Source organism: Pan paniscus, chromosome 4 (assembly GCF_029289425.2).
Source record: "Pan paniscus chromosome 4, NHGRI_mPanPan1-v2.0_pri, whole genome shotgun sequence".
NCBI lineage: Eukaryota > Metazoa > Chordata > Mammalia > Primates > Hominidae > Pan > Pan paniscus.
The window spans coordinates 38,981,116-39,007,860 of record NC_073253.2 but is presented as its reverse complement, the minus strand read 5'-3'; the positions used below and the strand labels follow the sequence as shown (position 1 = coordinate 39,007,860).

General features: G+C 41.6%; 1 protein-coding gene across 1 annotated transcript in view; it reads left to right on the top strand.

Annotated features, from left to right (window-relative positions):
• The window catches only part of SV2C (synaptic vesicle glycoprotein 2C), a 253,360-nt gene that overhangs the window by 215,467 nt on the left and 11,148 nt on the right, over positions 1 to 26,745 (top strand). Inside the window, exons 10-12 of the mRNA XM_003810450.5 lie at positions 2,484 to 2,617; positions 4,406 to 4,609; positions 5,063 to 5,222. Of these exons, the coding sequence (XP_003810498.2) occupies positions 2,484 to 2,617; positions 4,406 to 4,609; positions 5,063 to 5,222 (498 nt within the window). The remainder of the gene's footprint in view (positions 1 to 2,483; positions 2,618 to 4,405; positions 4,610 to 5,062; positions 5,223 to 26,745) is intronic.

The window sequence follows — 26,745 nt, the reverse complement described above, 5'->3', positions numbered from 1 at the left end:
GATTATATGAGTCTTCTATTCCTGAGAAACAGCCACTTTTCAGAATTCATCCTTCCCAATACACTGAATCCAGAATTGAGGTTAAATTGCATCAGGAAGAGTTTCAATTAGAGAACAGGAATCATTCCCCAAAGTAAAGGGCTTTGAAAGACGGAAGGGTCTCCTTTATGGGATCTGAAATACTTCTTGATGACAAGAGAGAACTGACTCAGGGAGGTGGTCCTGGGTCATTCTTTTAGAGATGGAAAAAAGTAGACCAAGTACTTGTTTATATCCAAGTATTTTTGTTGCCTGAACAAATAATTGCCAATGTACGTTCATGATAATTTACATCATTCTTAGGAAGTTGTCCCAATTTCAAAAGTGATAAAATAAAACTCTAAAATGATCAAAGTTCCCCAGGGCAAAAACCAGTTTAGAAAGATGAAAAAGAATTCAGTGGGATGCTTATGATCTATGTAATGGAAAAGAGGGTTACTAACTAGGAGGTAATTGTTCAAATTAGCAATTCAATGAAGGAACTAATCATAATCCAAGCCAAGTGGGATCACCTTCACTCTCCCACATAAAATACTGACTTGAATCTGCACTTAACATTTCACAGAAAGCTTAGTGTCAAGTCCTCTGTGATGCCAGGGTGAAAATTGACTTTCAAAAGTATTGTTACTCCATTAGAAATTTCTAATATATGTTTGTGTCTCTGACAGTCATAGTTTTAGTAATATATGTTAAAGTTCTAAACTGGATATTCAGTCACTGCTTAGAACTTTTTTACATTAGCAATATAATGATTACTAATTTTAATAGTATTACAGTTTTTGTAAAACGTATATGTTACACATTTATTTTAAAAGATGATAGAAACAATTTTTTTGTCCTTCAGGAAAATTTGAAATACCATTAACAAAATCATTTTTTAAAAAATAGCTTTTTTATTCAGCATCATAAAATGGCAACTCTTTATGTACTGGTACGGAATAACCTCCAAGGTAGACTAGAAGGAGATAAAGCAGGTGTACTTTAGACACAGAATGCTCCTGGAGGAGCACACAAGAAACTGACAACAATGGTTATTCTGGGCAGAGGAACTTGTGGCCTGGGGATGGATGGGAAAAGACTGACTTTTTCCGTCTTCAACCTTTCGAATTGTGCACCATGTGTACTGTCTGAATTATCCATTCAAAAAATAAAACTGATTCATTCCCTTTTCCAAATTCAGTTCCATGACAGAAAAAATTGATAACTTTTTAAAGATGTGCCATTATTTAGTCTCTTTTGGTGCATTTAGATGTTTTTACTCTGGGTCCCTGGAGTGGGGATTGAAACGAGATCATTATTATTATTTCCAGGTAATGTACCATGGGAATGATTTTTTTTTTAAGCTGATTGGTCTGTGAGGCCATGTGCATTTTGAGCCAACACACGTAATTGGGTATTAGGGAGAGAATAAATTTGAAAGTACTCAATAGTTAGTAAACTGCTTTTAAATCAACCTACTTACCTAGAAGGATCAGTCCCTTTCTGCCCCTAATAAGAGTGGTATTGACATAACAACTCCTTCCCCAGGAGAACAAGCATTTTCCTCTCAGTGACTGGCTAAGTGTACATTCATAGTCTCTTAATAAAGTACCAAGACACATTAATGAATATTTATCTGTGTCTGCTGGGAGTCCTTATCAATGCTGATAAGGCCTGGATCATGGACTCTTCTAAGATGTTATGATCATTATGACTGTTACCATCTTTACCACGTAGAATTCCCCCTTATAACACCCAAAAATGTACCTGAACAGGTTTCATCATTCTTCATGTTTCCAAAAATAAGCAGAGTTCTCATAATTCCTTTTGGTTCAAGGACTATCCATTGGCTGTGAGAAGAAAAATTATCCTGGAAATGAGCATCACCTATGAGTTTCTTCAACCCCAAGTCAGTTATTCTTCACATAAATGAAACAGAATTCTCGTGCTCTCTCTTCAGGATAATTAGAGGTCCCTACACTAGAATGAAGAAGACTTGGATTTTCAGCTAGGGAAAAATAAAGTTATTAAAAGATCGGGTAGGAGGACATCCTTAAGTTAGAGCCATTAACCCCAAATAGAGAATATTCAAATAAAGATATACATGAAGAGATGATAGGATTAAAACCTAAAGAATAGCCCCAGGTAATCCCCAAACTATCTTCAATTGCATACCCCACAAAACTTTTTACCAACATTGCAAAAAGCTAAGGGAAGTTAGGAGTGTCATCTCTTTTCCTGGTGAAAAATAATATTGGTAAGCAACAAGATAGCCAAAGGTCAGCCTGGATGAGAAAAAGGGGAAAAAGCAGAGAGCTAAGAAAATCCAGAACTCTGTGTTCTTTATAATTAAGACAGTCCATAGTCCATAGTGGGGCATTCCATCTCTAAAACTATTTGACTTAGCTTTGAACTTTGATGGACACAGTCATTGATTGATATGAATTTTTCTGTGTGTTGGGCAGATTCATAGGGGTCAAGTTCAAATCTGTGACTTTCAAAGACTCCATTTTTAAGTCCTGCACCTTTGAGGATGTAACTTCAGTGAACACCTACTTCAAGAACTGCACATTTATTGACACTGTTTTTGACAACACAGGTAGGTGTGCTACTTAGTACTGCCTCTACCTGAGGCCTCTCCAAGGGCTCACTGCGATAACCATGTGATAATGTGGGCAGAGGCTTATGCGGGAAGTGGATATTAAAGAATAAATGGAACAAGTTCTCTAAATCAGGTTGGATCAAAGGTTGGCTTGTATTGTTTGTCTTTGTCAGATTTAGTGCAAATGGAGCTTGCCAAAGTTCAAAAGTTGGCAACAACAACAAAAAAATCCTTTGATGGATAAATTTTTAAAGCAAAGACCTAACCTGTAGTTTATTTGTTTTGATAATCCTGGGTTCAAAATCTGGTGTTTGTTTAAATGCCTCAACTCTATAGCCAACAGAGATAGACAACATGTGGCTATGCTCAGATAGATATATATTTTGGCCAAATCCATACAATGGGGTATTTTAAACTCCCCAGGGGGAAAAAAGGAAGGCAAACAAGCATTGATTGAACACCTATATACTGTTTTCTACTCTAGGTTATTAGACATTCATTATCTCATTTAGTTTTCACAGTAGCTGAGGCTTAGGAAAATTAAGTAATTTGTCCACAATTATAGAACTAGTAATAACAGATGTTTGAACCCAGATTTATTTGATTTCAAAGCCTGTGCCTTCCACTTTCCCACTCCCAAACATTGGTCTGTGTGTCCTGTAAAATGAATCCAGCATAACAGCGTGGCATTGGCAGGAGCATCAGCATTTGCCCTGTTGCCAGACCTGCCTTCTTAGTGCTCAGACAAGGGCTCTGCCTAGCTCCAAAGAAGAATGGGGTCAGGTGTCTTTCTGTTTTTTTGTTTTTTGAGCAATGCTATCTACCTGTCTTCTAACCCATTAAACCTCAGAAGACGAACATTTTGTCAGATCTTGATCAGCAAGGAAGATAGTTTCAATTCTCACAGCCTTTTAGCAGAAACCACCACCATCTGCAACTCTTCTTGGATGGTTTCAAATTCAAGGAAAGATTAGCAATGAATGCTGGTGACCTTCAGATGAGGCTGACTCTTGTTCCTCAGTAGATTCATGCACATAGACTTTAAATTATAAATTCAGCCTCAGGAAAGACTTGTTCCTTCTCTGTGCCCTCTAGTCTCATAAAATGGCAATGATAAGGCTGACTCTTGCACTTTTTTTTCCTTAGAGACAGGGTCTTGCTCTGTCATACCAGGCTGGAGTACAGTGGCGCAATCACAGCTCACTGCGGCCTCAAATAAAAAATTGTTATTATTATTATTATTATTATTTTTGTAGAGATGGTGTCTCACTATGTTGTCCAAGCTAGTCTTGAACTCCTGGCTCAAGCAATCCTCCTGCCTCATCCTCCCAAAGCACTGGGATTACAGGCATGAGGCACCACACCCAGCCCATGCACATTTTGAAACAAATTGTTTTTATAATTGTAGTATGGACACTATTAGTACTACAATGATAGTCTTTATGTAACATGATAATTAGGACAAAGTAATATTGTAAAGGAGTAAGTAAGTAATATAATTAGCAATGGCCAACCATAGGAAATCAGAAGATAACTGGACCCCTTAATTTAATTTATTCCTTTATTCAGCAAAGGTATCTCATCATTCACCTACTTTATGATGTGAAGACCCAGACTAGATCCTATGCTTTGGCCAGAAGACCCAAAAAGTCAAGCTAGCATAGGCCTGAAAGCCCTCAAGGAATTTACAATACTGGATTCCTCTCCGAATTCTCCATAGGCTTTCTTATACTGGTGCATGCCTGGTAAGAGCTTGATGAATTGTCTTTGTTGTTGTTTCTACAGATTTTGAGCCATATAAATTCATTGACAGTGAATTTAAAAACTGCTCGTTTTTTCACAACAAGACGGGATGTCAGATTACCTTTGATGATGACTATAGTGCCTACTGGATTTATTTTGTCAACTTTCTGGGGACATTGGCAGTATTGCCAGGGAACATTGTGTCTGCTCTGCTGATGGACAGAATTGGGCGCTTAACAATGCTAGGTATGTACTCAGTTTCATGTCAAATAAAAGAGCTGCCCCTGCAATCCAGAGGGACCCTGTTTCCCCCTGTACTCCCATCTATTAGGGATTTGCATCCAATGAGGAGAAATCCTTTAGACCTTACGTTGGGACTAAATTATAGTGAAAATTATGTCTAATTACATTTCATTTGAGTGGTTTCCATGAGTTAACAGACTGAAAAACTATGTGTAAAATGTATATTTTCCCACTTAAGTAGCTGAGTAAAAGATGATATGCATTTCATACTTTCTGCGTTCAGAGGCAGTTAGAGCCTTTCATTCAGGTGAATGCACCAGTTCTTGAGCTTTATGGAGCCCATCCTGCAGCTTCCACTTAGAATTCAGTTTTCTTGAGCAATCCCAAGGACCCAAGGGTTCTTGCTTTACTAAGATGACGGGAAACATTCCAGCCTTTTGTCTGCATTGTTGGCAGGTGGCTCTATGGTGCTTTCGGGGATCAGCTGTTTCTTCCTTTGGTTCGGCACCAGTGAATCCATGATGATAGGCATGCTGTGTCTGTACAATGGATTGACCATCTCAGCCTGGAACTCTCTTGACGTGGTCACTGTGGAACTGTACCCCACAGACCGGAGGTATGTTGAAATGGGCCTCTAGTAAGAGGCACTCTAAGCCCTGTGAGGCCACTGAAAAATTATTTTAAAACAACCCAAACTGGCTGGGCACGGTAGCTTATGCCTGTAATCCCAGTACTTTGGGAGGCCAAGGTGGGTGGATCACCTGTGGTCAGGAGTTCAAGACCAGCCTCGCCAATATGGTGAAACCTCATTTCTACTAAAAATACAAAAATTAGCCGGGTGTGGTGCCAGGTGCCTGTAATCCCAGTTACTCAGGAGGCTGAGTCAGGAGAATCACTTGAACCCAGGTAGCAGAGGTTGTGGTGAGCCAAGATCACACCACTGCACTCCAGCCTGGGCAACAGAGTGAGACACCATCTCAAAAAAAAAAAAAAAAAAGCCAAACTGTCACTTCCCCAGAAAAGTAAAAATCCAAAAATATCTGGCTTCACAAAGTTGTAGGTTCCACTCATATCTTTTAAAAAGAAAATATAGGGAAACATATGTGCTAGAAGGAATTAATAGGGCAATGAAGCCAGTGAAGGAATTTAAGTGTGTCCTTAACTTAGTTTGTAGGCTAACAATATGAGGAAGCTGTAATGAAGCAGTGAGGATTAGAATTTAATAGCCTATCTTGGCCCACATTTTAAGTGGCTAACCAGTCCTTAGAGGGTCGTTTCCTTAGGTTTGCAGATGTGTCTGCATGAGTTCTGCATTAAGCAACCACAAAGAGGTATCTAGAACATATCTCTTGACCTTCCTGGTTTGTTGGAGGAAAGCCAAACACATTTCTAGTTATAAAAAACAATTGTGCTGGGCCTAGTGGGACATGCCTGTAATCCCAGCAATTTGGGAGGCTGAGGCGGGCAGATCACCTGAGGTCAGGAGTTTGAGACCAGCCTGGCCAACATGGTGAAACCCCGTCTCTACTAAAAATACAAAAAAAAACTTAGCCAGGCATGGCGGCGGGTGCCTGTAATCCCAGCTACTCAGGAGGCTAAGGCACGAGAATGGCTTGAACCTGGGAGGCAGAGGTTGCAGTTAGCCAAGATCATGCCACTGCACTCCAGTCTGGACAACAAGAGTGAGACTCCACCTCAAAAAAAAAAAAAAAAAATTGCTCCCAATATGGAAACACAGAGACTCATATCAGAGAAAGGGCTAGGGCTTTTGGGTATAGCTTCAGCAGCTTGAATAGCTAAATTAAAATAAAAGAAGCTCTGCTTTACCATTTGATATGAGCTAAGACAAATGGACTTTGCCTTCATGTACCACTCCTGTGCTATGTTGCCATAGAAGTCCTCTGTGCCAGAGGATGGAGTCAGTATTATCTGGACTTTGAAATGTAGGAGAGTTTTTTCCTAGAACTATGCCAAAACATTTGGGATATCAATTTGCAACTGATCTTGAGTGCTTCCTCTGGGCTCATTCCCTTTTTTTATTGACCCCAAAGAGGTGCATTCTCTGTGTGTCCTGTCCTGTCTCTAACTTATATTTCTTCTTCAACAACATCTATTACTGAGCTTGCAGAACCCTGTAGGTACCCCTCCATCCATCTCCCTGCAGAACATCTAACACTCAACCCTGGATGTCTGCTTATCAAATATTCTAGTTCAGACCCTCAGTGACCCACCTATTAAATATTTAGGCTCTGAAAGGAACCATACAATCTTTGTATGGCATCTCCTTCGTTCATTCAACAAATGTTAATTCTCTGTCTTTGTGAACGAGGTCCTGCCAGGGCTGGTGCGGCCAAAAGCAAGATTAAGACTCTGCAGCTTCATTGAGCTTTCTTTCATCAACCTCTCATTCTGCAAACAGAGCTTAGATGTGGATTACACTATACATTTAAAATGAACCCCTCAATTGCTTGAGCCCATTGTGCCACTGCACTCCAGCCTGAGCAGCAGAGAGAACCTGTCTCAAAAAATAAATAATAAAATAAAATAACCTCCTCAATGTTAAAGCAAGGCTAGGTCATAGCCTCCTTCCTTTTTCTTGTATACTGTAAGAGTGTGATACTGTTTTAGGAGAATCAGCTGCTTATCCCTCTGCCATAAGGAATAGAAGGATGAATATTTACCTAGGACAAAAATCTGGCTTTAAAAAAAAAACCCTCATAAATTGAAATTGGTCAGGTCCTTCCTGTGAGAAGTACAGACCTATGGTGTTTCTGTTGTCAGAAAGGTTAAATATCAATTGAAATAAAAACAAATGTTGCTTATTTGTATTAATTCAGGTCCTCCATGAAGCAGATGTCAGGATGGGATTAAACATGCAAAAATGTTATTAGAGGAAATGACTGAGAGAAGATGGAGAGGGAGTGAAGTATGGGAGAGCTGCAATGCAACTCTAAGCCTGAGTGAAGGAGGGAGGAAGGAGCATTTGGGTGGAATCTCCCAGACTATCCAGTAATCTAAGGAAGGTTTGGCAAGGCTGTTGGAGACCCAGGGATCATGACAACATCAGCCTCAGAGGAGTCCTGTGTGACCCAGGAAGCAGCCTGCAGTGATAGTCCTGTCATGTCCAGTCATTGTCTGGGAGCAGCATGTGGGAAAACACCTCTGTGCACACCAGCACGATAACACAAAGGTCTGCCAGGTGCATTCTCAGCGCGGTCACGCTGTTGCTGGCAGACACTCTCCAGCACTTAAGTAGATGTCATCAGATAATCACAGGAAGTCATTTCCTTTGGTGATCTAGAAGATGACTTGTGCTCCAGAGCAGCGTGACCATGGCCATGGTAAATTCGCTAGTATGAGCTAATTAGTGGGTATCTGAAAATGTTTCAGGCTAAAACCTCTTCCACCATTTCCATGTTTCTCTGGGTTGCATTAGGAGGTCTCCACTGATCTCTAACTCAGCTATTAGAGGAACATCCCAACCAGTTGAGATACTCTATAGCCTCATCTCCCCATGGAGGCAGGATAGAATACAAGAATACAGGAATAGAACACAAAAATTCTGGCTAGAGGCTGTGCTTTACTTCATTCGCTTGTGTTGCTCTAACAAAGTACCTGAGACTAAGTAATTTATAAAGAAGAGAAATTCATTTTCTCACAGTTCTGGAGGCTGGCAAGTTCAAGATCAAGGCAGGTTTGGTGTCTTGGGTGAGAGCTACTCTCTGCTTCCAGATGTTGCTGAGTCCTTCAGAGGGGACGAACACTGTGTCCTCACATGGTGGAAGGCAGAAGGGCAGGAAGGGCCAAACACTGTGTGAAGCCTCTTTTATAAGGGCCTTAATCCCATTCACCAGGGAGAAGCCCTCATGACCTAATCACCTCCTAAAGGCCCCCCTCCCTTAATACTGTTGCATTGGGGAATTAAGTTTCAACTTGAATTTTGGAGGTGTGCAAACATTCAAAACATAGCAGACTGTAATTTTCATCATAGAATGTTAGCACTGCCAACTTCCTGCCCAGTTTCTAGAATCTGCCCTTAATAATCAGAATGGAACAATGAGTCCAGGCCCCTCTTGAGCCATTGAACGGCCAACTCCTGCCAAAATCCCAGTCAAAATTATCTTTGGGCAATATAATTTAAGGTATATTCTAAGTGCTATGAAAGTTATAACACTTGCAAGCCACATTTATCAACCACATTACAGACTTATACCTCTAATATTATACCTTTGATTTTACTAGGGATTTGTATTGGTTTGTTCTTGCATTCCTATAAAGAAATACCTGAGACTGGGTAATTTATAAGAAAAGAGATTTAATTGGCTCATGGTTCTGCAGACTATACAGGAAGCATAGGAAGCATAGTGGCATCTGCTTCTGGGGAGGCATCAGGAAGCTTCCAATCATGGCAGAAAGTAAAGGGGGAGCAGGCACATCACATGTAAAGAGCAGGAGCAAGAGAGCTCAAGGGGAGGTGCCACACACTTTCAAACAACCATATCTCACAGGAACTCACTCACCATTGCGAGGACAGTACCAAGGGCATAGTGCTAAACCATTCATGAGAAATCTGCCCCCATAATTCAATCATCTCCCACCAGGCCCCATCTCTGACACTGGAGATTACATTCTAACATGAGATTTGGGTGGGGCACACATCCAATCTCTATTAGGATTACATTTGCATTTACTATGAATATACTAATGAGGATGTTGTTCATTACAGGACACATCTTCTTCTACTCAGAGTCTACCATGAAAACTGAACATCTCAGGGGTGGGTTCTAGGAATCATTTTGTATTCCTCCACCCATGCTTTGAGAAGCTGTTATGTGTCCTCACTTCATATGATAAAAATTGTGTAATTCTTCACATTTCCTTCTCTGTTGTGCAATCAGGAAGCAGAGAGCCTGTGTCTCTGCTAAATCTGCATAGTCCAGATACTTGTTTCACTCTTCCTTATCTTGATTTGCCCTCTCTTATGCCCATTTTATTAATTTTATGTCTTTTATAAGTTGTCCTACCTAGATCGTTTGATAAAGAGGCAGGAAATTTTGGAATTAAATCTAGATGTACTTACTGAATAGCACTTTTCTGTGCCAAAAAAAATGAAACAACCATTTTTCCATTCTGTAAATGCCATCAACATCCTCCTTTCTTCAAAACCTCAGTAGCAAAAATGAGCATAACAATTGCAATCTTAAACAGATGCATGGTGACATTCTAGCTTTTTCCCCAGATTAGAGAGCACTTACACAATGACTGGGACATGATGATTTAAGGGACACAAAAAGAGGTGGCAGGGGACTGAACATTCCAACCCTCTGGACATATGGTTGGTTTTTCTGGAGACCAGCCCAATCCAGAAGCTATCTAGGATCCTCTCAGCCAAGAGTCATCTCATTAGCCTACAAAAGACACTCTTTTGGTGGAGTAGGGGGAAGGATGGGGTCTCCCTCTGTTGCCCAGAGCTACAGTCTGTAACCAGAGCTGGAATGCAGTGATTCAATCATAGCTCACTACAGCCTCAAACTCCTGGGCTCAAGTGATCCTCCCCCATCAGCTTCCAAAGTAGCTGGAACTACAGATGTGCATCACCATGCCAGGCTAATTTTTTTTATTTTTTTTATTTTAAGAGATGGGGTCTCACTGTGTTGCCCAGACTGGTCTCAAACTCCTGGCCTCAAGCAATTCTTCTGCCCCAGGCTCTGAAGTAGCTGGTATTATAGGTATGGCCCATTGTGCCAGGCTGCAAAAGATACTCTTATCCAAGGGTTTTAGGAGCTCAATGCTGGGAACTGGGGATGAAGACCAAATATTTATTATTTACTTATACCATATATTTAAGGCTGGAGATTATTACTAAAGTGCAATTTATTATTCAGAGGATTTAGCTATGCAAAAGGTGGGAAACTGTACCCCTGGACAGCAAATCAAAAACAAATCTACATTCCCTAAAACCTTAGCTGCTAGTTATAAGCATGACCTCAAAACCAGAAACCATCAGGGAGAAGGTTAAAAGAATTCTCTGGGTAAAACAAAATGTGAATTCTGTACAGCAAAAAATACCATAGGCACATATAAATGATAAATTGAGGGCAGGAGAGGGTTGAAACAGAAATGAATTAATAACCTGAATATATAAATTGGAAATTCATAAAGAAATGTCAACAAACACTTAGCATATAAAAATGCTCAGCTTCACTAATAGTAAAAATTAATTACAAATTAAAGCAATTATGACATTTAGCTTTCTCCTATTATTCAGAGAAGCCAATATTTAAAAGATAGATAAGATCCAGTGTTCTCTGGGGCAAGTGAGGGGTTACTGCTGAGTCTGTTGTGGGAATTCTGAAAACAGATACCACATTTGTAGAGGGGGATGATCTACAGTCTTAAGTATTTTTTCCCAGTAGGAATAAACTATTGATTCCTCTGGTTGCTTTTCAGGTTTTTTCTTTGCCTGGCATGGATTTCTTTGGGTTTACTATGTTTGGGCTTTGCTCAGCTTCTTGAATCTGTAGGTTTACAGCTTTTGCCAAATTTATGAGGTTTTCAGCCATTATTTATTTTGTCAAAAAACAAAATTACAACAAATTTAGTGTAAAGAGCTAGTTGACTTTTATCTGCTATTCTAGAAGCAGGCAACACCTCACTCTATAAAATGGGGTGAGTGCTCTAATGAGCTGAGCAGAGAAAGTTGGCTTCATAGGCAGAAAAGCTCTAAAGAGAGCAGATACAGAAAACAAAAAGCAGATAGCCCTTTCAAAGTCCCTTTCTGTAAAGGGCTAAAACAGAGGGGACTTCCTTATTATGCTCATTTGGGTTGGCCAGAATCACCTGTTTTTTGGAAAACTGGCTCTTTTCGAAGTTCAATTTGATTAGGTGGCACTTAGCATGAGTGACTCCATTCTGCTTAGGACTGGTCTGCTGTGGCCTAGGTGCAGGAGACTAGCCCAAAACAATGGCCTCCCATAAAATTTAACTATTTGAATACTTTTTCAGTGCTGCCCTTTTTCTCTTCTGCCTGAACTCCAGCAACATAAATATTAGATCTTTTGTTATAGTTCCGCAGGTCCCTGATTTAGTTTGTTTTCTCTGTTCTTCACTTTAGATAGTTTCCATTGTTCTGTCTTCCAGTTCACTGGTTCTTTCCTCTGTCTCCTCCATTCTGCTGTTGAGCCCAACCACTAAGCTTTTTATTTTGGTTATCATATTTTTCAGTTCTAAAATTTTCATTTAATTCTTCTTTATTTCTTCTACTTCTTTGCTAGGGCTTTCTATTTTTTCCATGATGCTTTCTAAATTTCATGTGTTTCAAGTGTGTTCATAGTTGCTCACTGAAGCCCTATTATGGCTGCTTTAAAATATTCATCAGATAATTCTAACATCTCTGTCATATCAGTGTTGCCATCTATTGATTGTCTTTTTTCATTCTGTTTGAAATCTTCCTGTTTATTTGTATGACAAACAGTTTCTGATTGGAAGCAGTCATTTACATATTATGTTATGAGAATTTGGATCTTATTTAAGCCTTTTGCTTGAATTGGCTTTCTCTGACTCCTCTCTGGCAAGAGAAAGGGAGGCATTGCCTTATTATTACCAGGTGGACGTAGAAGTCCAGGTACTCCACTTAAGCTCCAGTGACACCCAAGAGTGGGCATTCTCATTACTGCTGGGAGTCCACACTCCCTTCCTGATCATGGATACCATGGGAGGGAGGGAAGGAGGAGCTCATTACCACCCAGCAGGGATGAAAGTCCCAGCTCCTTACTTACCCTTCTCTGATGGCATCCCAATGGTAGTGTTGACAGGTCTTGTTAGTTTCACAAGGGTGGAAGTCTAGGCTACCACCAGACCTTTGCTGATGTAGCTGGCAGTTGAGCTACAATTTTTTCCTGGTGTTTGGTCTGAGGAGAGAGGTTATTATCTAAAAGTTTTCTATCTTGCTAGACTGCCGTTTTCCTGGTCCTTGGGCTGGAGAGAGCAGGCTTTGGTTGGGGCTTTTCTTTGTCTGTGCCTATTGGCATTTCTGGGTTGGCAACTTGTTCAATTCCAAGTCTGAGATCTATGGAGCAGAAGGCAAACGTAGGGAACTCCCCATCCCCAAGCTCCCTAGCAGTTCTGCCTTTTTCCTCTTTCAGTCTTGTTCTGTTTGTTTTATATATAATGTCCAGGATATTTTGTTGTACTTATCAAGAAGAATAAGAAAAGTATATCTATTCCATCTCAGTGTGAATTTTAATACTGTTTATTTACTCAACAACTATTTTTTTGAGCACCTATGATACAACCGTGAGTAAATCAGTTGTGGTCTTTATTCTCATAAGCACAAGCAAACTTCAGTTGTAATATAGTGGTCAGGGTTATTACGTGGGAAGTGCATGATGCTCAGAGCATCAGAGAGGGTTTCTTGAAAGAAGAACCATTTAATTGAGATCTAGTAGGTGATAACCAGTCAAAAAGATGGAAAGAACATTTCAGTTAGAGCAAATACCAGCTAACAAGCTCTGGAAGTAAAAGAGTTACTCAAAGAACAAGTCATGAAGACTCTTTCACATTGCCTTATTGTGTGGGGACGGGGAGACTTTGAGCTGTCTTACAGAGAATGACAAGATCATTCTTGGCCTTTAGAGAGCTCCCTCTAATGGCCAGAAAGAAGGCAGGGAGGCTGGTTAAGACACTTAAAATGTAGGTTGGAGGCCAGGCACGGTGGCTCACATCTGTAATCCCAGCACTTTGGGAGGCCAAGGCAGGCGGATCACGAGGTCAGGAGATCGAGACCATCCTGGCTAACATGGTGAAACCCCGTCTCTACTAAAAATACAAAAAATTAGCCGGGCATCGTGGCTGGCGCCTGTAGTCCCAGCCACTCGGGAGGCTGAGGCAGGAGAATGGCGTGAACCAGGGAGGCGGAGCTTGCAGTGAGCCGAGATCGCACCACTGTGCTCCAGCCTGGGCGACAGAGTGAAACTCCATCTAAAAGAAAAAAAAAAAAAACAGAAAGAAAGAAAAATGTAGGTTGGAAAGGGGAAAAGTCAACACTCAACATGTTCACAGATATTTAGGGATACATTCAACAAACCTTGGTGCTTGATTAGATGTTAGGGGGAAGAAAAGAGATTGTCAAAGATGATTCCAGTTTCTGCGTGTGCAGTTGAGTGAATGGAGATGGGAGGTTTTGTTTATGTTTTTTAATTTTAAAAACCACCTGCAGGAGCACAATGGCATTTTGAGGCTGGGACACAGGAGGGACAGTGGGTCTGGGCTGTGGTCAAGAAGGTAATAAGTTCCATTTTGGACAAGTTGAGTTTTTACGTCAACCTGGGGCTGTCCGATTGGCATTTGAATATTTTTGTTTGGATGCCAGAAAGATACCTGAGCTGGGGATAGAGAGGTCATTCACTATTTCATTCAAAAAAAAAAAAAAAAAAAAAAAAGATTATGGAATGCATATCCTGTGCCAGGAACTATTCTAGTCATTGGGAGACAGCAGTGAACAAAACAGACAGAAAGCTTTGCCTTGATAGAGCTTATATTCTATAATAGTTTGAGGAAGACAGTCCAACAAACAGATAAGTAAAATAGATGTAGTATATTGGATGGTGCTAAGTGCTGTAGAGAAAAATAAAGCTACGTGGAGCGTGGAGAATGCTGGGGTAAGGAGAGTTACAACTGTAAGTAGAATGGTCTAGGGGGATGTGACTGTAAAGCTGACATTTGAGCAAAGACCCAGGCAGACATCTGGAGAGAGTGTATTCACAGCAGAGGCAGCAGCAGGTGCAAAGGTCCTGAGGTGGGAGTGTGAGAGACCAGTTGGAAGAGAGGCAAAGCTTGTCTGGCTGGAGCAGAATGACCAAGGTAGAGGGTAAGAAGCCATGGGGTCAGAGTGGACACTAAAAGGGCTTTGGTCTTCTTGCTGAGTAAAATGAAATCCAGTGTGGGGTTTGGGGCAGATGAGTGACATGAACTGACTTATGAAGGCCACAGCAAGAAATGTGGCAAGAGATAATGGTGCCAGTGGAGGTGGTGAGAAAGTGGTTAGATTCTGAAAATATGTCTAAGAGAGAGACCTGGAATAGTTCAAGTCAAAGGAAACAGAAAACAAAGGTCTCCATAGAAATAACATGTCTGAGAGGCAAGAGTTGGAGTCTGGGGGTAAATCCATCAACGTAAGAAAATCCAGAGGTAACACAGATCTGGACTAAGAAATAACAGACACCAGAGTTAGGATACCAGGCCAGGAGACAAGAGTTCAGTGAGCTAGAAACTCAGGCTGGCAGAGTGGAATACAAAAAAACTAGCCTGGAAGCAAGTGGTCAAAGTATTAAGGAGATGTCTTGATCTTCAAAAATGGTGTGTGACATTGAGAGAAGGCTTTGCAAGTTAGACTTCCCTATAACCTCTGTGCTTAGGTCAGTAGGGCAGTAATAGTTTGCAGCTGGTTCTCAACGACATTCACTGGACTGACTTGCCCAGGACTAGAACTCGCCTCAGGTAGAGGCAAGATGTCAGAACTGTCTGCAGTGGAAGTTGAAGGCACCTCTCTGCTCATGCACTCACCTTGGTCAGTCACCTCTATCTTGATCCTAAACCTTCTTCCCAACTCTGTAGTAACAGCTTGAGATTCTTGCCAAGGCCAACTTCCCAGTGCTGTGGTACATCTGCCACAATGATTGAGATGCAGTAGTCGATGCAGTACCCTTCTCCCCAAGGTTCTTAATTCTTAGGCATGGACTTGAAGAAGCGAGGAATACTTATACTTCTGCAGGGATGAGTGAGGTGAAGCGGGAAGATGGAAAAGCAAATGTTGCATTCAGGAATTTGTCCTTGATTGTGAGGCTGGAAAGACAAGATTGCTTTGAGAAGCATTATGAGGAAAGAAATGAAGAGCAGGGCAAAATGATAGACCTTTGAAGTTTGAGCCATTATTGAATATACAAGTCATTGTATAGTCTTTTGACAGTTTCTACATCAGCCCCTCACCTGTGTCAAAGATAAGCAGAGAGCCTATTATATGTAATGTAGATCACAAACAATTGATGTGGCGTGAGATTCTTCTAATAGACATGAAATATAAATGTGACATGAGCCAGACATAGAATGGATTTTCCAGCTTGCCATAAATCTGAAAGGAGCCCCAACCATCTAACATATTGGTGTAGGGGAGCTTCCTTTTCCCTCATTTCTCCGTCCCCAGTCCCTGCCACCAGCAAAATTACTTTCAACCCTCTTTGCGGTAGAACTGAGAACACCAACAGAAGATGCATTTCATTTTTTGGGTTTAGTCTGTGCTGGTCAGCTTCCCTCAATACCCTAACTGGGAAAAATAAGTCAATTTTCCCTTATCTTGAAATCTTCAAAACGAAAGTATATGTAATGACAGGTTGAAATGGATTTTTTCCATCCATCATGGTCCCTACTTTTCTCTCCCTCCTTTGTGAAAGTTGTAAATCTCTCAAAAGTCATAAATGTAGCTCACGCGGTATAGGCCTGTTCCAGCGCATTCCAGTTCTAGGTTTTGGCCTTCATGTTTTTCTGCGTCCAGGTGTTGACTTTCTGCTGCCACTATGTGGCTGTGGCCAAGTCCCCTGCTCACATTTCCTGTGTGCTTATGGCTCAGGGGCCACTTTTTTTTTTTTTTTTTTTTTTTTTTGAGACAGGGTCTCACTCACTCTGTCACCCAGGCTGGAGTGCAGTGACGCAATCTCCACTCACTGCAATCTCTGCTTCCCAGATTCAAGCAATTCTCCTGCCTCAGCCTCCTGAGTAACTGGGATTATAAGTGCCTTCCACCACTCCCAGCTAATTTTTGTATTTTTAATAGAGACGGGGTTTCACCGTGTTGGCCAGGCTGGTCTCGAATTCCTGACCTCAAGTGATCTGCCTGCCTCGGCCTCCCAACGTGCTGGGATTACAGACATGAGCCAGTGTGCCCAGCCATTAGGGGCCATCTTTACCCCTCCTCCGTGGCGCTCGGGGCCAGGAGCACACATCTTGTGAGATGCAGCCCATGCTCTCAGGGCCGTCCTGCAACTCTGCACAGACTCCCAGAGCCAGGCAAGCCTGTCTCATGGTGTCGTTTGGCCGCATGTTCCTGCCTTTCTCTGCCTACCTTCTTCCCTTTTCTTTCCCCCTTATGCCCCCTTATGCATGCACAGTTTCAGACATGACGTCAGAAAGGATTTGAGGATCTGATTGTTCGCACCTGCCAATCCCTGAGAGTCCTGGGCAGCTGCTGCCATCACCCAGTGCAGTGGGATTGGTCTCTTCCTTGATGAGCTAAAATCAAAACATTTTCCCAGAATTAAGCAACCCAAGCCCTTCCCTTAGGACTGTCCTTGTTTTGACAGAGTTCTCTTGTTTCCTCCCCATTCTTCAGTTCCGAAGGTCTGTCATCTTGGATCTCTTACTGACCAGCTGTGCGACCTCAGGGACACCACTCAGCCTAACTGGGCCTGGATTGTTTGAGATTTAAATGAGCAGAATGAAATAAATAGTATCTCAGGGCCTTTCTAGCTCTAGAATTCTCTTCACTGTCATCATCTGGTATTCTGTAATGGCAATTTCATTCATTCATTTTTGAATACATTCTACATCTAATATAAAGATAAATATCTCACTTATTTGTGAAGATTTTGGTACAGAGGAATCTTTCAGCTATGGTGACTAACCAACCTATGTAATCCACTCCATCCCTGGCCCTCTGCTCTGCTTGATTTTTCTTTATATGCCTTATCATTATATTATATATGTTTATGCTTTGGCTATCCAGCAAACGTCAGATTCATTTTGTCTCTGGTAGTTAGAAGTAGAGGGTGAGGGGGTGGGGAATATATGCTTCCTGCTCCCACAAACTTGCCATCAGGCAATATATTACAATGGAAGCAAATCCTGCCAAGTGTACTAGCACAAAAACAGTCACAAAGTTTGTTTTTGAGCTCCAAGGAAGTCCATCTCGCTGTCCTTGGGTACTGAGCAAGCCCTTGCATGAAAGGGCCATGTGCTTGATATGCTGACAGCAGGGCCACCAGACTTGTGGGCCAGCTAAACAAGGGAATGCCCCTTTAATTGTGGGGTGCAGGATAAGGGGGGCTCTAGAATCTGGAGTCTAGACCAGGAGTACCATTTCACCAACTTGAGGCTGCAGGGCTTGGAGGACGCTTGTGTGTTCATTAGGCTAAGGGCAGAACATTCTTTCCAATCATTGCTTATACAGAACAGCACTCACATCACCAGAGAAAAAATCATCTCCGTGGTCATTAACAAACCTTCTCATGCAGATTTCTAAAATGATCTTTAAAGCACTAAGTAACCATCTCTGGCCTGTTGATTCTTGATTCATGTGCTTTAAATTGTATGGGTATGCATTAGAGACAATCTATCTATCATATTGTTTATACTGAAGTACTTAAAGGAAATTATCACCCAGACCTTATGATGAGAGGATGTTAGGTTGCATGTGTACTTGTTTAACTCACTAGAATGTTAGCTCCTTGAGGGCAGGACATTGTCTTCCTTATTTACTGCCATAACTCTAGGTGAATGAATGAATGAAATATGCATTTGAGAATTAATTTGGCTATGGATGATAGTTTTCCTCCCCGTATGGGGTCCAGCCTCCCGACTTTCCAGAGTGAGCATTTGGGCCAGTGTAAGGGAGGGAGCACTGGTCTTCAGTCCTCTCTGCTGTCCTTTGGGTCCCTTTCCACTTCTTCCATCACAGCCTGAGACCTCCTGATCCTTCAGCTGTCAGCTCCCCGTTCCTCATAAAGCATTGCCTATTAGAGATCCACCTCCCCCTCTCCCTCTACTTCATCAACAAAGTGGAGGAAAGCTCTGATCTAGGGGTCACTGAATTCAGGTGCAGTCACTGCCAGAAAAATAATAGCTGGATAATTTGGAAAAGGCCTTTCACCCTTCTGAGCCTTGGTTTCCTCATCTGTGTGGTGGAGGGTGGGTTGGGCATGATGCTGGAAATTTTAAATGATCTCAACTTATTTAATTCTCATCCCAATCCTGTAAGAGTAGGTATTCTTACCCCATGTTCAGGTGAGGAAAATGCGGCACAGAAGGGGGAAGTAACTTGTCCTGGATCACTTAGCCTCAAACCCAGATGTCTGACTCAGTGGTGCTGCTCCCAGCACAGACATATCTACCTCCCCTCCCAGTAGGTGTGGGAATCTATTTTTAAACACCTCACTTGGCTGTTGGGATGCACAGCCATGTTCATGACCTTGGCCACAGATGAACTCCAAGGGGTGCTCAGTCATTCTATCATTATTTACCCTGGCCCAGTCCCTCACTCCCTAGCTAGGTTAATCAGATAAACAAGACATAAAGGCTGCTGTTATTACCTTCCCATAATATTTGATTTCAACAGGAGTAAGCAGTCAAAAGCCCCTTATGGTGGTGGAGATGGGAGGGAGATAAAGGGCTACTTGGGATCCAGGGATTCCTGTCAGCTCACAACTTGTAGGTGAGTCCTTCTCCACTTGAGTGTAAGGAAGGCCCTGCTCGAAGGGGTGCAGGGTGCCATCTTGCCCTCATTAAGGAACATAGCCAGGCGCGCACACACACACACACACACAATAGATACTAGGGTAAGACAGATTTTTATCTTTCTTTGAAGATTAGAAAACAATTGCATTCAGTCTTTTCTGACTTAATATGAAATTCACTTTTTCTCTCTGAAAAAAAATATGATAGTCTGGTATCAAAAAAACAAATATGACCCAACTAATTTCCATTAAAATGTCTATTACAAAAATCGACTTCCAACATATTTGGAAGATCTCAGGAAATTTGTTAGCTCAGTCTTTCATTTAATAAGTATCATAGGTATCTGTTCCGGTCCTGAGAAGAGGTGGTGCTGAGTGACTACAAAGACTACCAGGCTCCACTCCCCCAGAGGTGACCTGGACCTAAACAAGGCTAATTCTGGACAAGGAGATGTGCAAGATTGGTAGAAACCAGCCCTTGGAGGGGAGTGGGAAGGGTAGCGTGGAGGGAATCAAGTTGAGGCAACTGAGTAACAGTTGGAAGAGAAGGAAACAATTCAGGTTAGGTGAGAAGCTGCCTCTGGTGAAATGAATTAAGCTCTGTGCTGTGAGAAGCAGAATAAACAAGGGAGTTTAATAAGAGCCTAAGCAGGAAGGGAGAAGAAAAAAGGGATGGGAAGCCTTTGGGTTGGATCCCTCTCTCTCTCCTCTCCAGTGTGAAAAGCATACTTTGCTGGCCTCAGTATCCCCTGCATCACATCATAAACACTTTCCCTTGGATGTTTTATGCTGCTTGATATTCCCTAATGAACACGCACAAACGAAGCAGGTCATATATGTGAAGGTGTTAATTGCAGAATCATTTGTTACCCCAAATTTGGAAAGCTCCCATTAGCCAATGGCATGGTTACAAGAATAATGGTTCCATGCTAAATAAATCATTTCATTTTAAACAAAACATCAACATGAGAAAACAGTAATATGAATGAAAAAAAAAGCAGAAAGCAAAATTGTCTAAATCCTCTGATTTCCTGTGATTTATATGATTGGAAATACACTAAAGGGAATTCAGAAATGAAAACCATTTGTCAGAAAGGTGGAGTGGATGTTTTGCTTTTATAATTTCCTTTGTATATGAAACCCACATCAATTCAAAGAATGCAGACATCCCTGGGAAGACAGCAGGATTCTCAACCCTGGATACACCTTCATGTCACGTGGAGCTTCTAAAAAATACTAATGCTTGGGCCCCAATAAAGCAATAAATTCAGAATCTCTGTGCATGTGGCCCTAGGCATCAGTATTGAACACATCACTATGGTTTGAAAGCTCCTCCAGGTGATTCTGATGCACCCAAGCTTAAGCATCATTAGGTGAGGGCATGGTTATACGTGCACTTTGGTTCAATCAGATTGCTATCCTAATCCTAGGTTGAAAACACCTGCTTGGGAGTAGGAAATTTATTTAGGGGCTGGAGGGAGGTAAGCCGTTTAGCCCTCAAGAAGCCTTTCCCTCAAGAAGCCTTTAGGGGTGTGTCTAAGGCAAACCTGAATGGGTACCATGAGGGAAGTTAGGGAGATGTGAGAGTATGGGGAGAGGCAGAGAACACCCCTATCCACATGCCATCCTTCTCCTGGCAAGCTCCTACTATTCCTTTCAGCACAATCCTGTCTTGTCCAGCCCCCCTGAGAAGCTTTCCTTCAACTGCCACTACCCTCAGCTCGATATCACTTTCTATCCTCCTGGCTGCATAATACTTTGTGGGTATCTTCAACATTGCACTCAGCATGTATGTTACCATGATCTCGTCTCACCCGTCTTAGTGCAAATGGAGGTTTCATCTTATTAATTTTGGGGTCTCTGGAGCTTAGTGCAGTGTTTGACACTTAGCAGATATTTAATGAATGATTATATGAATATGAAAAAACGCATAGAATATGTAAATTAGGAGTGTATTAAGGACAAATCTGCGTATTAGACAAATATTTAAGGGTTTCTTGTACTTTTAGCATTGTAATGTGATAGCTTAGATGGATTCAGTGTTACAAAAGTTCTTTTAGGCTAACCTGATGACCTAGCCATCATTTTTAATATTTTTTCTCTAAGATAAATGAAATTCATTGTGTATTTCAAATAACCAACTTCCAGAAGAATCTTTAGATCACAATGTCCTCCTGATTTAAGGACTGCCTATACTTTTCAAAATGCCCCATGCTGAGTCTTGAGTATCCCTCTTGTAACTTCTACCAATTATTTAACTGAGTTGTCCAGAAAAAGCTTATTTACAAAAATTTATTCTAGACAAAAAGAACCACCCCCCCACACACACACACTTTTACCCTTTAACAGGTAAATTCTATGAGCTAAGTCTGGATCTACACCATTTCAGGCCTTTTTAAAATGTGGCACTTAGGCCAGGTGCTGTGGCTCATGCCTGTAACCCCAACACTTTGGGAGGCCGAGGTGGGAGAATCACTTGAGCCCAGGGGTTCAAAACCAGCCTGGGAAACATAGTGGGTACCCCATCTCTACAAAATTTAAAAAATTAGCTGAGCTTGCTGGCACACATTTGTGGTCCTAGCTACTCGAGAGGCTGAGGAGGCGGATCACTTGGGCCTGGAAGGTCGAGGCTGCAGTGAGCTATGATTACACCACTGCACTCCAGCCTGGGCAACAGAGCAAGGCCCTGCCTCAAAAATGTAGCACTTAATTGTTCTTTTCTAATAATCTTATCAGTTGGTGGGGTAGATATTCAGCCAGTGTTTAAACAATGGCTAATAGTCACATGGTGCCTACCACATGCCAGGCACTGCCCTAAGTGCCACCATTTTTCAGTGTCCTTTTCTTCTTCCTAGGAGCCTCAAAAAAAACCCATATCTGGCCCTGCACTAAAGACAGAAAAATCCACAAAGAGGCTGGATGTGAGGACAAAATTATCCTCATTTTATCCAGAATGGAGCCAGTAGTTTTCTTTTCCCCACCACCAACTAAAACATAAAATGGGTCAGATGCAGTGGCTCATGCCGGTAATCCCAGCACTTTGGGAGGCCAAGGCGGGCAGATCATGAGGTCAGGAGTTCGAGACCAGCCTGGCCAACATGGTGAAACCCCGTCTCTACTAAAAACACAAAAATTAGCCGGGCATGATGGTGCGCACCTGTAATCCCAGCTACTTGGGAGGCTGAGACAAGAGAATCATTTGAACCTGGGAGGCGGAGGTTGCAGTGAGCCGAGATCGTGCCACTGCACTCCAGCCTGGGCAATAGAGTGAGACTCCATCTCAAAAAGAAAGAAAGAAAAAAAAAACAGCATGAAACAATATAAATAAACTAGAACCCAATAAATCGTGAAGGCCCCAGAGAGGGAGCCACCGTCCAGCTGCAGAGGTGGCCACATCCCCACCAGGTGAGTCTAAGTGCTGCTGCAAACCAGCTCCATATACCAGCACATGTGTCTCAGACCAAGGAAGTTTATGATGCAGGGAGGAGAGCCACCTTAATGGAATGAGCAACAAGGCAGCTGCAGTCACAGGGTACTTTTGGGGGAAATAATTTACATTTAAAAATTTTAAATAGGTAGATTGAGTACAAATTGAGAGCAAAGGCTTCTGGCTGAAGAGATGAGAAGCAAAGGATGGAGCAATAGAATGACACTAGATCATTTCATTCTTTCCCTTCAGTGCTTGTTGTTTAAGAGAAGGCATGAAAACATATTTGATCTGAAAAATAATGCATTAACTCATTCTACAGCTGAGAAATCGGCAAGTCAGGGTTCTGCAAGCTCTGAGCTCCCCACCCTCAAAGGACTTTATGAGCACAAGGTGACTCGTACTTTGGGTGTCTGCAGAAGCAATACAGTTTCCTTTAAGTAAGAACAGAGAGTAAATGAACTAAAAGCCTATTTATTTTATAAACAGATAACCCCAAGGGAGAATCACTTTGTGAATGGTTTTTCTAATACAGCTGTGTCTCTGATGCATTGAAAAATCATGCCCAGCTGGGCGTGGTGGCTCACGCCTGTAATCCCAGCCCTTTGGGAGGCCGAAGCAGGCAGATTAGTTGGGCCCAGGAGTTCAAGAACAGCCTGGGCAACATGGTGAAACCCGCATCTCTACAAAAAAAAAACACAAAAAAAATTGCCCATGTGCGGCAGTGCAAGCTTTTAGTCCCAGCTACCAAAAGGCTGAGGTGGGAAAATCATCTGAGCCCAGGAAGTCGAGGCTGCAGTGAGCCATGATCGCGCCACTGCACTCCAGCCTGGGCCACAGAGCGAGACTCCATCTCAAAAAAAAAAAGAAAAAAAGAAAAGAAAAATTACACGCTTCAGCTGCAAATATTTGAAAGAAGAATTTACTTTTCCAAGGAAAGGGTAGTCACGTTTTCTTGAATGCCGACGCTAATTTACGGAGGCTGTGTGCTTTGCATCCACACCAGATTTTCATCTAAAGAACTGCCTTTGCTTGGTAAATGAAAATGGAGATTCTTAAGAAGGATTTGATCGTCTTTTTCAAAACCCTCAGATACCAGATGCTCCTAACGCATCTGCCTTTAGTCTGCCCAGGAATCTCAGGAAGTCATCCATTCCTCGAATACAGTTTCAGTGATACAAGGAGATAGCAGCCCACATTTTATACGCTATTCTGAGTTATACCAGAGGTTCGTCGCTTGGGAAAATATGGTTATTTTAACCTAGATGCAAATCCTATCTGGGTTACTCTGCAGTTTCAGCATTGAGAGACTTCTTCATGACAGAAAAATGGTTTCCTTTTTCTTATCAGCAACATACACTTAGGCCATTTTCCCCGGAAGAATCCAGCTTATCTTACTACTACAACATATATCTGGTCATTTATGACACTAGAATCTAGAAACTAAAATGTTAGTTTAACAAAGTGAAAAGCCAGGCACGGTGGCTCATACCTGTAATCCCAGCACTTTGGGAGGCTGAGGTGGGAGGATTGCTTGAGCCCAGGAGTTCAACACTAGCCTGGGCAACATATCAATAGCCTCGTCTCGTCTTCCTTTTTTTTTTTTTTTTTTTAAGTGAAAGAAGTCAGTCTTTAAAAAGCTACATATTGTGAGGTTTCAACTCTGTGACATCCTGGAAAAGGCAAAACTATGGAAACAGTAAAAAGATTGGTGATTGTTCAGGGTTGCGGGGAGAGAGGAATGAATAGATGGAGCATGGGACTTTTAGGGCAGTAAAGCTATTCTACATGATACTGTAGTGATGGATACATGTCATTATACATGTGTCAAAACCCACAGAATGTACACCACCAATGTAATGTAATTGAACTTTGGCTAATGACGTGTCAATATTGGCTCATCAGTTGTAACAAATGTACCATACCAAAGCAAGAAGTTAATAGTGGAAACTGAGAGTATAAGAGAACTCTACTTTTTGTTCACTTTTTTTTGTTGTAAACCTAAAGCTGCTCAAAAACATCTATTCATTTTTCTAAAAAACAGCAAAAAGACAGTTTAGCCTCATGGCATATCCATGGAGGTGGGGGAGGTGGTGATGGGGTCTTTCTAGTATAATTAAGTCTTTGGTACCCAACATACAGGCTCAAGCAATTTCATTTGAAAGTAGTTATCAGTATATTAAATCTCCTTATGTTTTTAGTGGTTGCTGCCATTACTAGTCTCTTGCTTTAAAAAAAGAAGAGGAAGAATATGAAATTAGCTTACCCTCTTCTCAAGAAGTTTCTTTCAGTCAGAGATTCCGTCATACTCTTCCCACATTCCAAACAGTTGGCAACTTTGCCTCACTTCAGGAGCCTGCATACTCTACTTTCTAGGTGTCTTAGCCAAAAAGAAAATCCGTGCTTACTGCCCTTTATTAGGTGTGATGTAACCCACAAAATCACTGGCTGTGCACTAACTCACAGACTGGATTTGTGCAGCTCAGGGAGGAGTGTTTATTCCTTTCCCATGGTGCAGAAAGGAGGATGGCTGGATAATAACCACAATAAATATCTCGGTTGTGAAGAGTCCACACATTGTGGAAACTATCATTAGGTACAGTACAAGTAGTGATGAGTAGTTATGACTGACTTGTCAAAGAAAAACCCACACTTACAAATTTACAAATCAAAGAAAGAAAGATGTGTACTAAGTGCTGCATTTTGCAGCTTATAAGATGCATTTCCCTCTTAGGGAAAAAAAAAAAAAACAAGGTATCCAAAAATTGCCCTGTATTCAATGTGCCTTTAACTCAGTGACAGCCAAAAAAGAGTAAACTGGCATGAAGTCAGAAGGAAATTCATACTCTCTAATGGTGTCAGTGGTGTACGCAGGCTCATGAACAAAATTAAGTTTCTGCTGGGAATGGTGGCTCACATCTGTAATCCCAGCACTTTGGGAGGCCAAGGCAGGAGGATCACTTGAGTCCAGGAGTTTGAGACCATCCTGGGCAATATGATGAAACCCCATCTCTACAAAAAAATACAATAATTAGCTGGGCATGGTGGTGCACGCCTGTAGTCCCAACTGTTCAGGAGGCTGAGGTGGAAGGATCACTTGAGCCCAGTAGATCAAGGCTGCAGTGAGCCAAGATTCCACCACTGCACTCCAGCCTGGGTGACATGAGCAAGACCCTATCTCTGAAAAAAAAAAAAAAAATTAAGTTTTCTGCCTAGAAGATCACTTGTTCATGTGTACTAAAGGTAATAAATTTTTTCTTTTTTAAAAAATGTCTTAAGAAGTGGGATGTGTCTTACTTATATACCTGCATATCTTAAAGAGAGGGAACAAGATCTTCCTAGGCCCACAACTGATTCTCTTCTGTCATATTTTCTTGGACTTGATTTCCCAAATGTTACATTGGCTCATTGGTGTGCTCCCCAGCTCAGTATTTGGTTTCTGCCTGCTACCAAAAATAATTGGCAAGATAGCAGAGTATTTCACCTCCATAGTATCTGAAAGATGAGAGATAGAACCTCACCCTCCCTAATTTTCTGAGAAAATTCCGTGGGCTCTTCTTATTTAAGACCTAGCATGTTAATTAATAAAAGAAAATAGAAAGCTGATAAGCAACTTCAGCAAAGTCTCAGGATACAAAATCAACGTGCAAAAATCACAAGCATTCCTTTACACCAACAATAGACAAGTGAGAGCCAACTCATGAGTGAACTCCCATTCACAATTGCTACAAAGACAGTAAAATACCTGGAAATAAAATTTACAAGGGCTGTGAAGGAACTCTTCAAAGAGAACTACAAACCACTGCCCAAGGAAATAAGAGAGGATGTAAACAAATGGAAAAACATTCCATATTCATGGATAGGAAGAATCAATATAGTGAAAGTGGCCATACTGCCCAAAGTAATTTATAGATTCAATGCTATTCCCATCCAACTACCATTGACATTCTTCACAGAATTCGAAAAAGCTACTTTAAATTTCATATGGAACCAAAGAAGACCCCATATAGCCAAGACAATCCTAAGCAAAAAGAACAAAGCTAGAGGCATCATGTTACCTGACTTCAAACTATACTACAAGGCTACAGTAACCAAAACAGCATGGTACTGGTACCAAAACAGACATATAGACCAATGGCACAGAACAGAGACCTCAGAAATAACACTACACATCTACAACCATCTGATCTTCAACAAACCTCACAGAAACA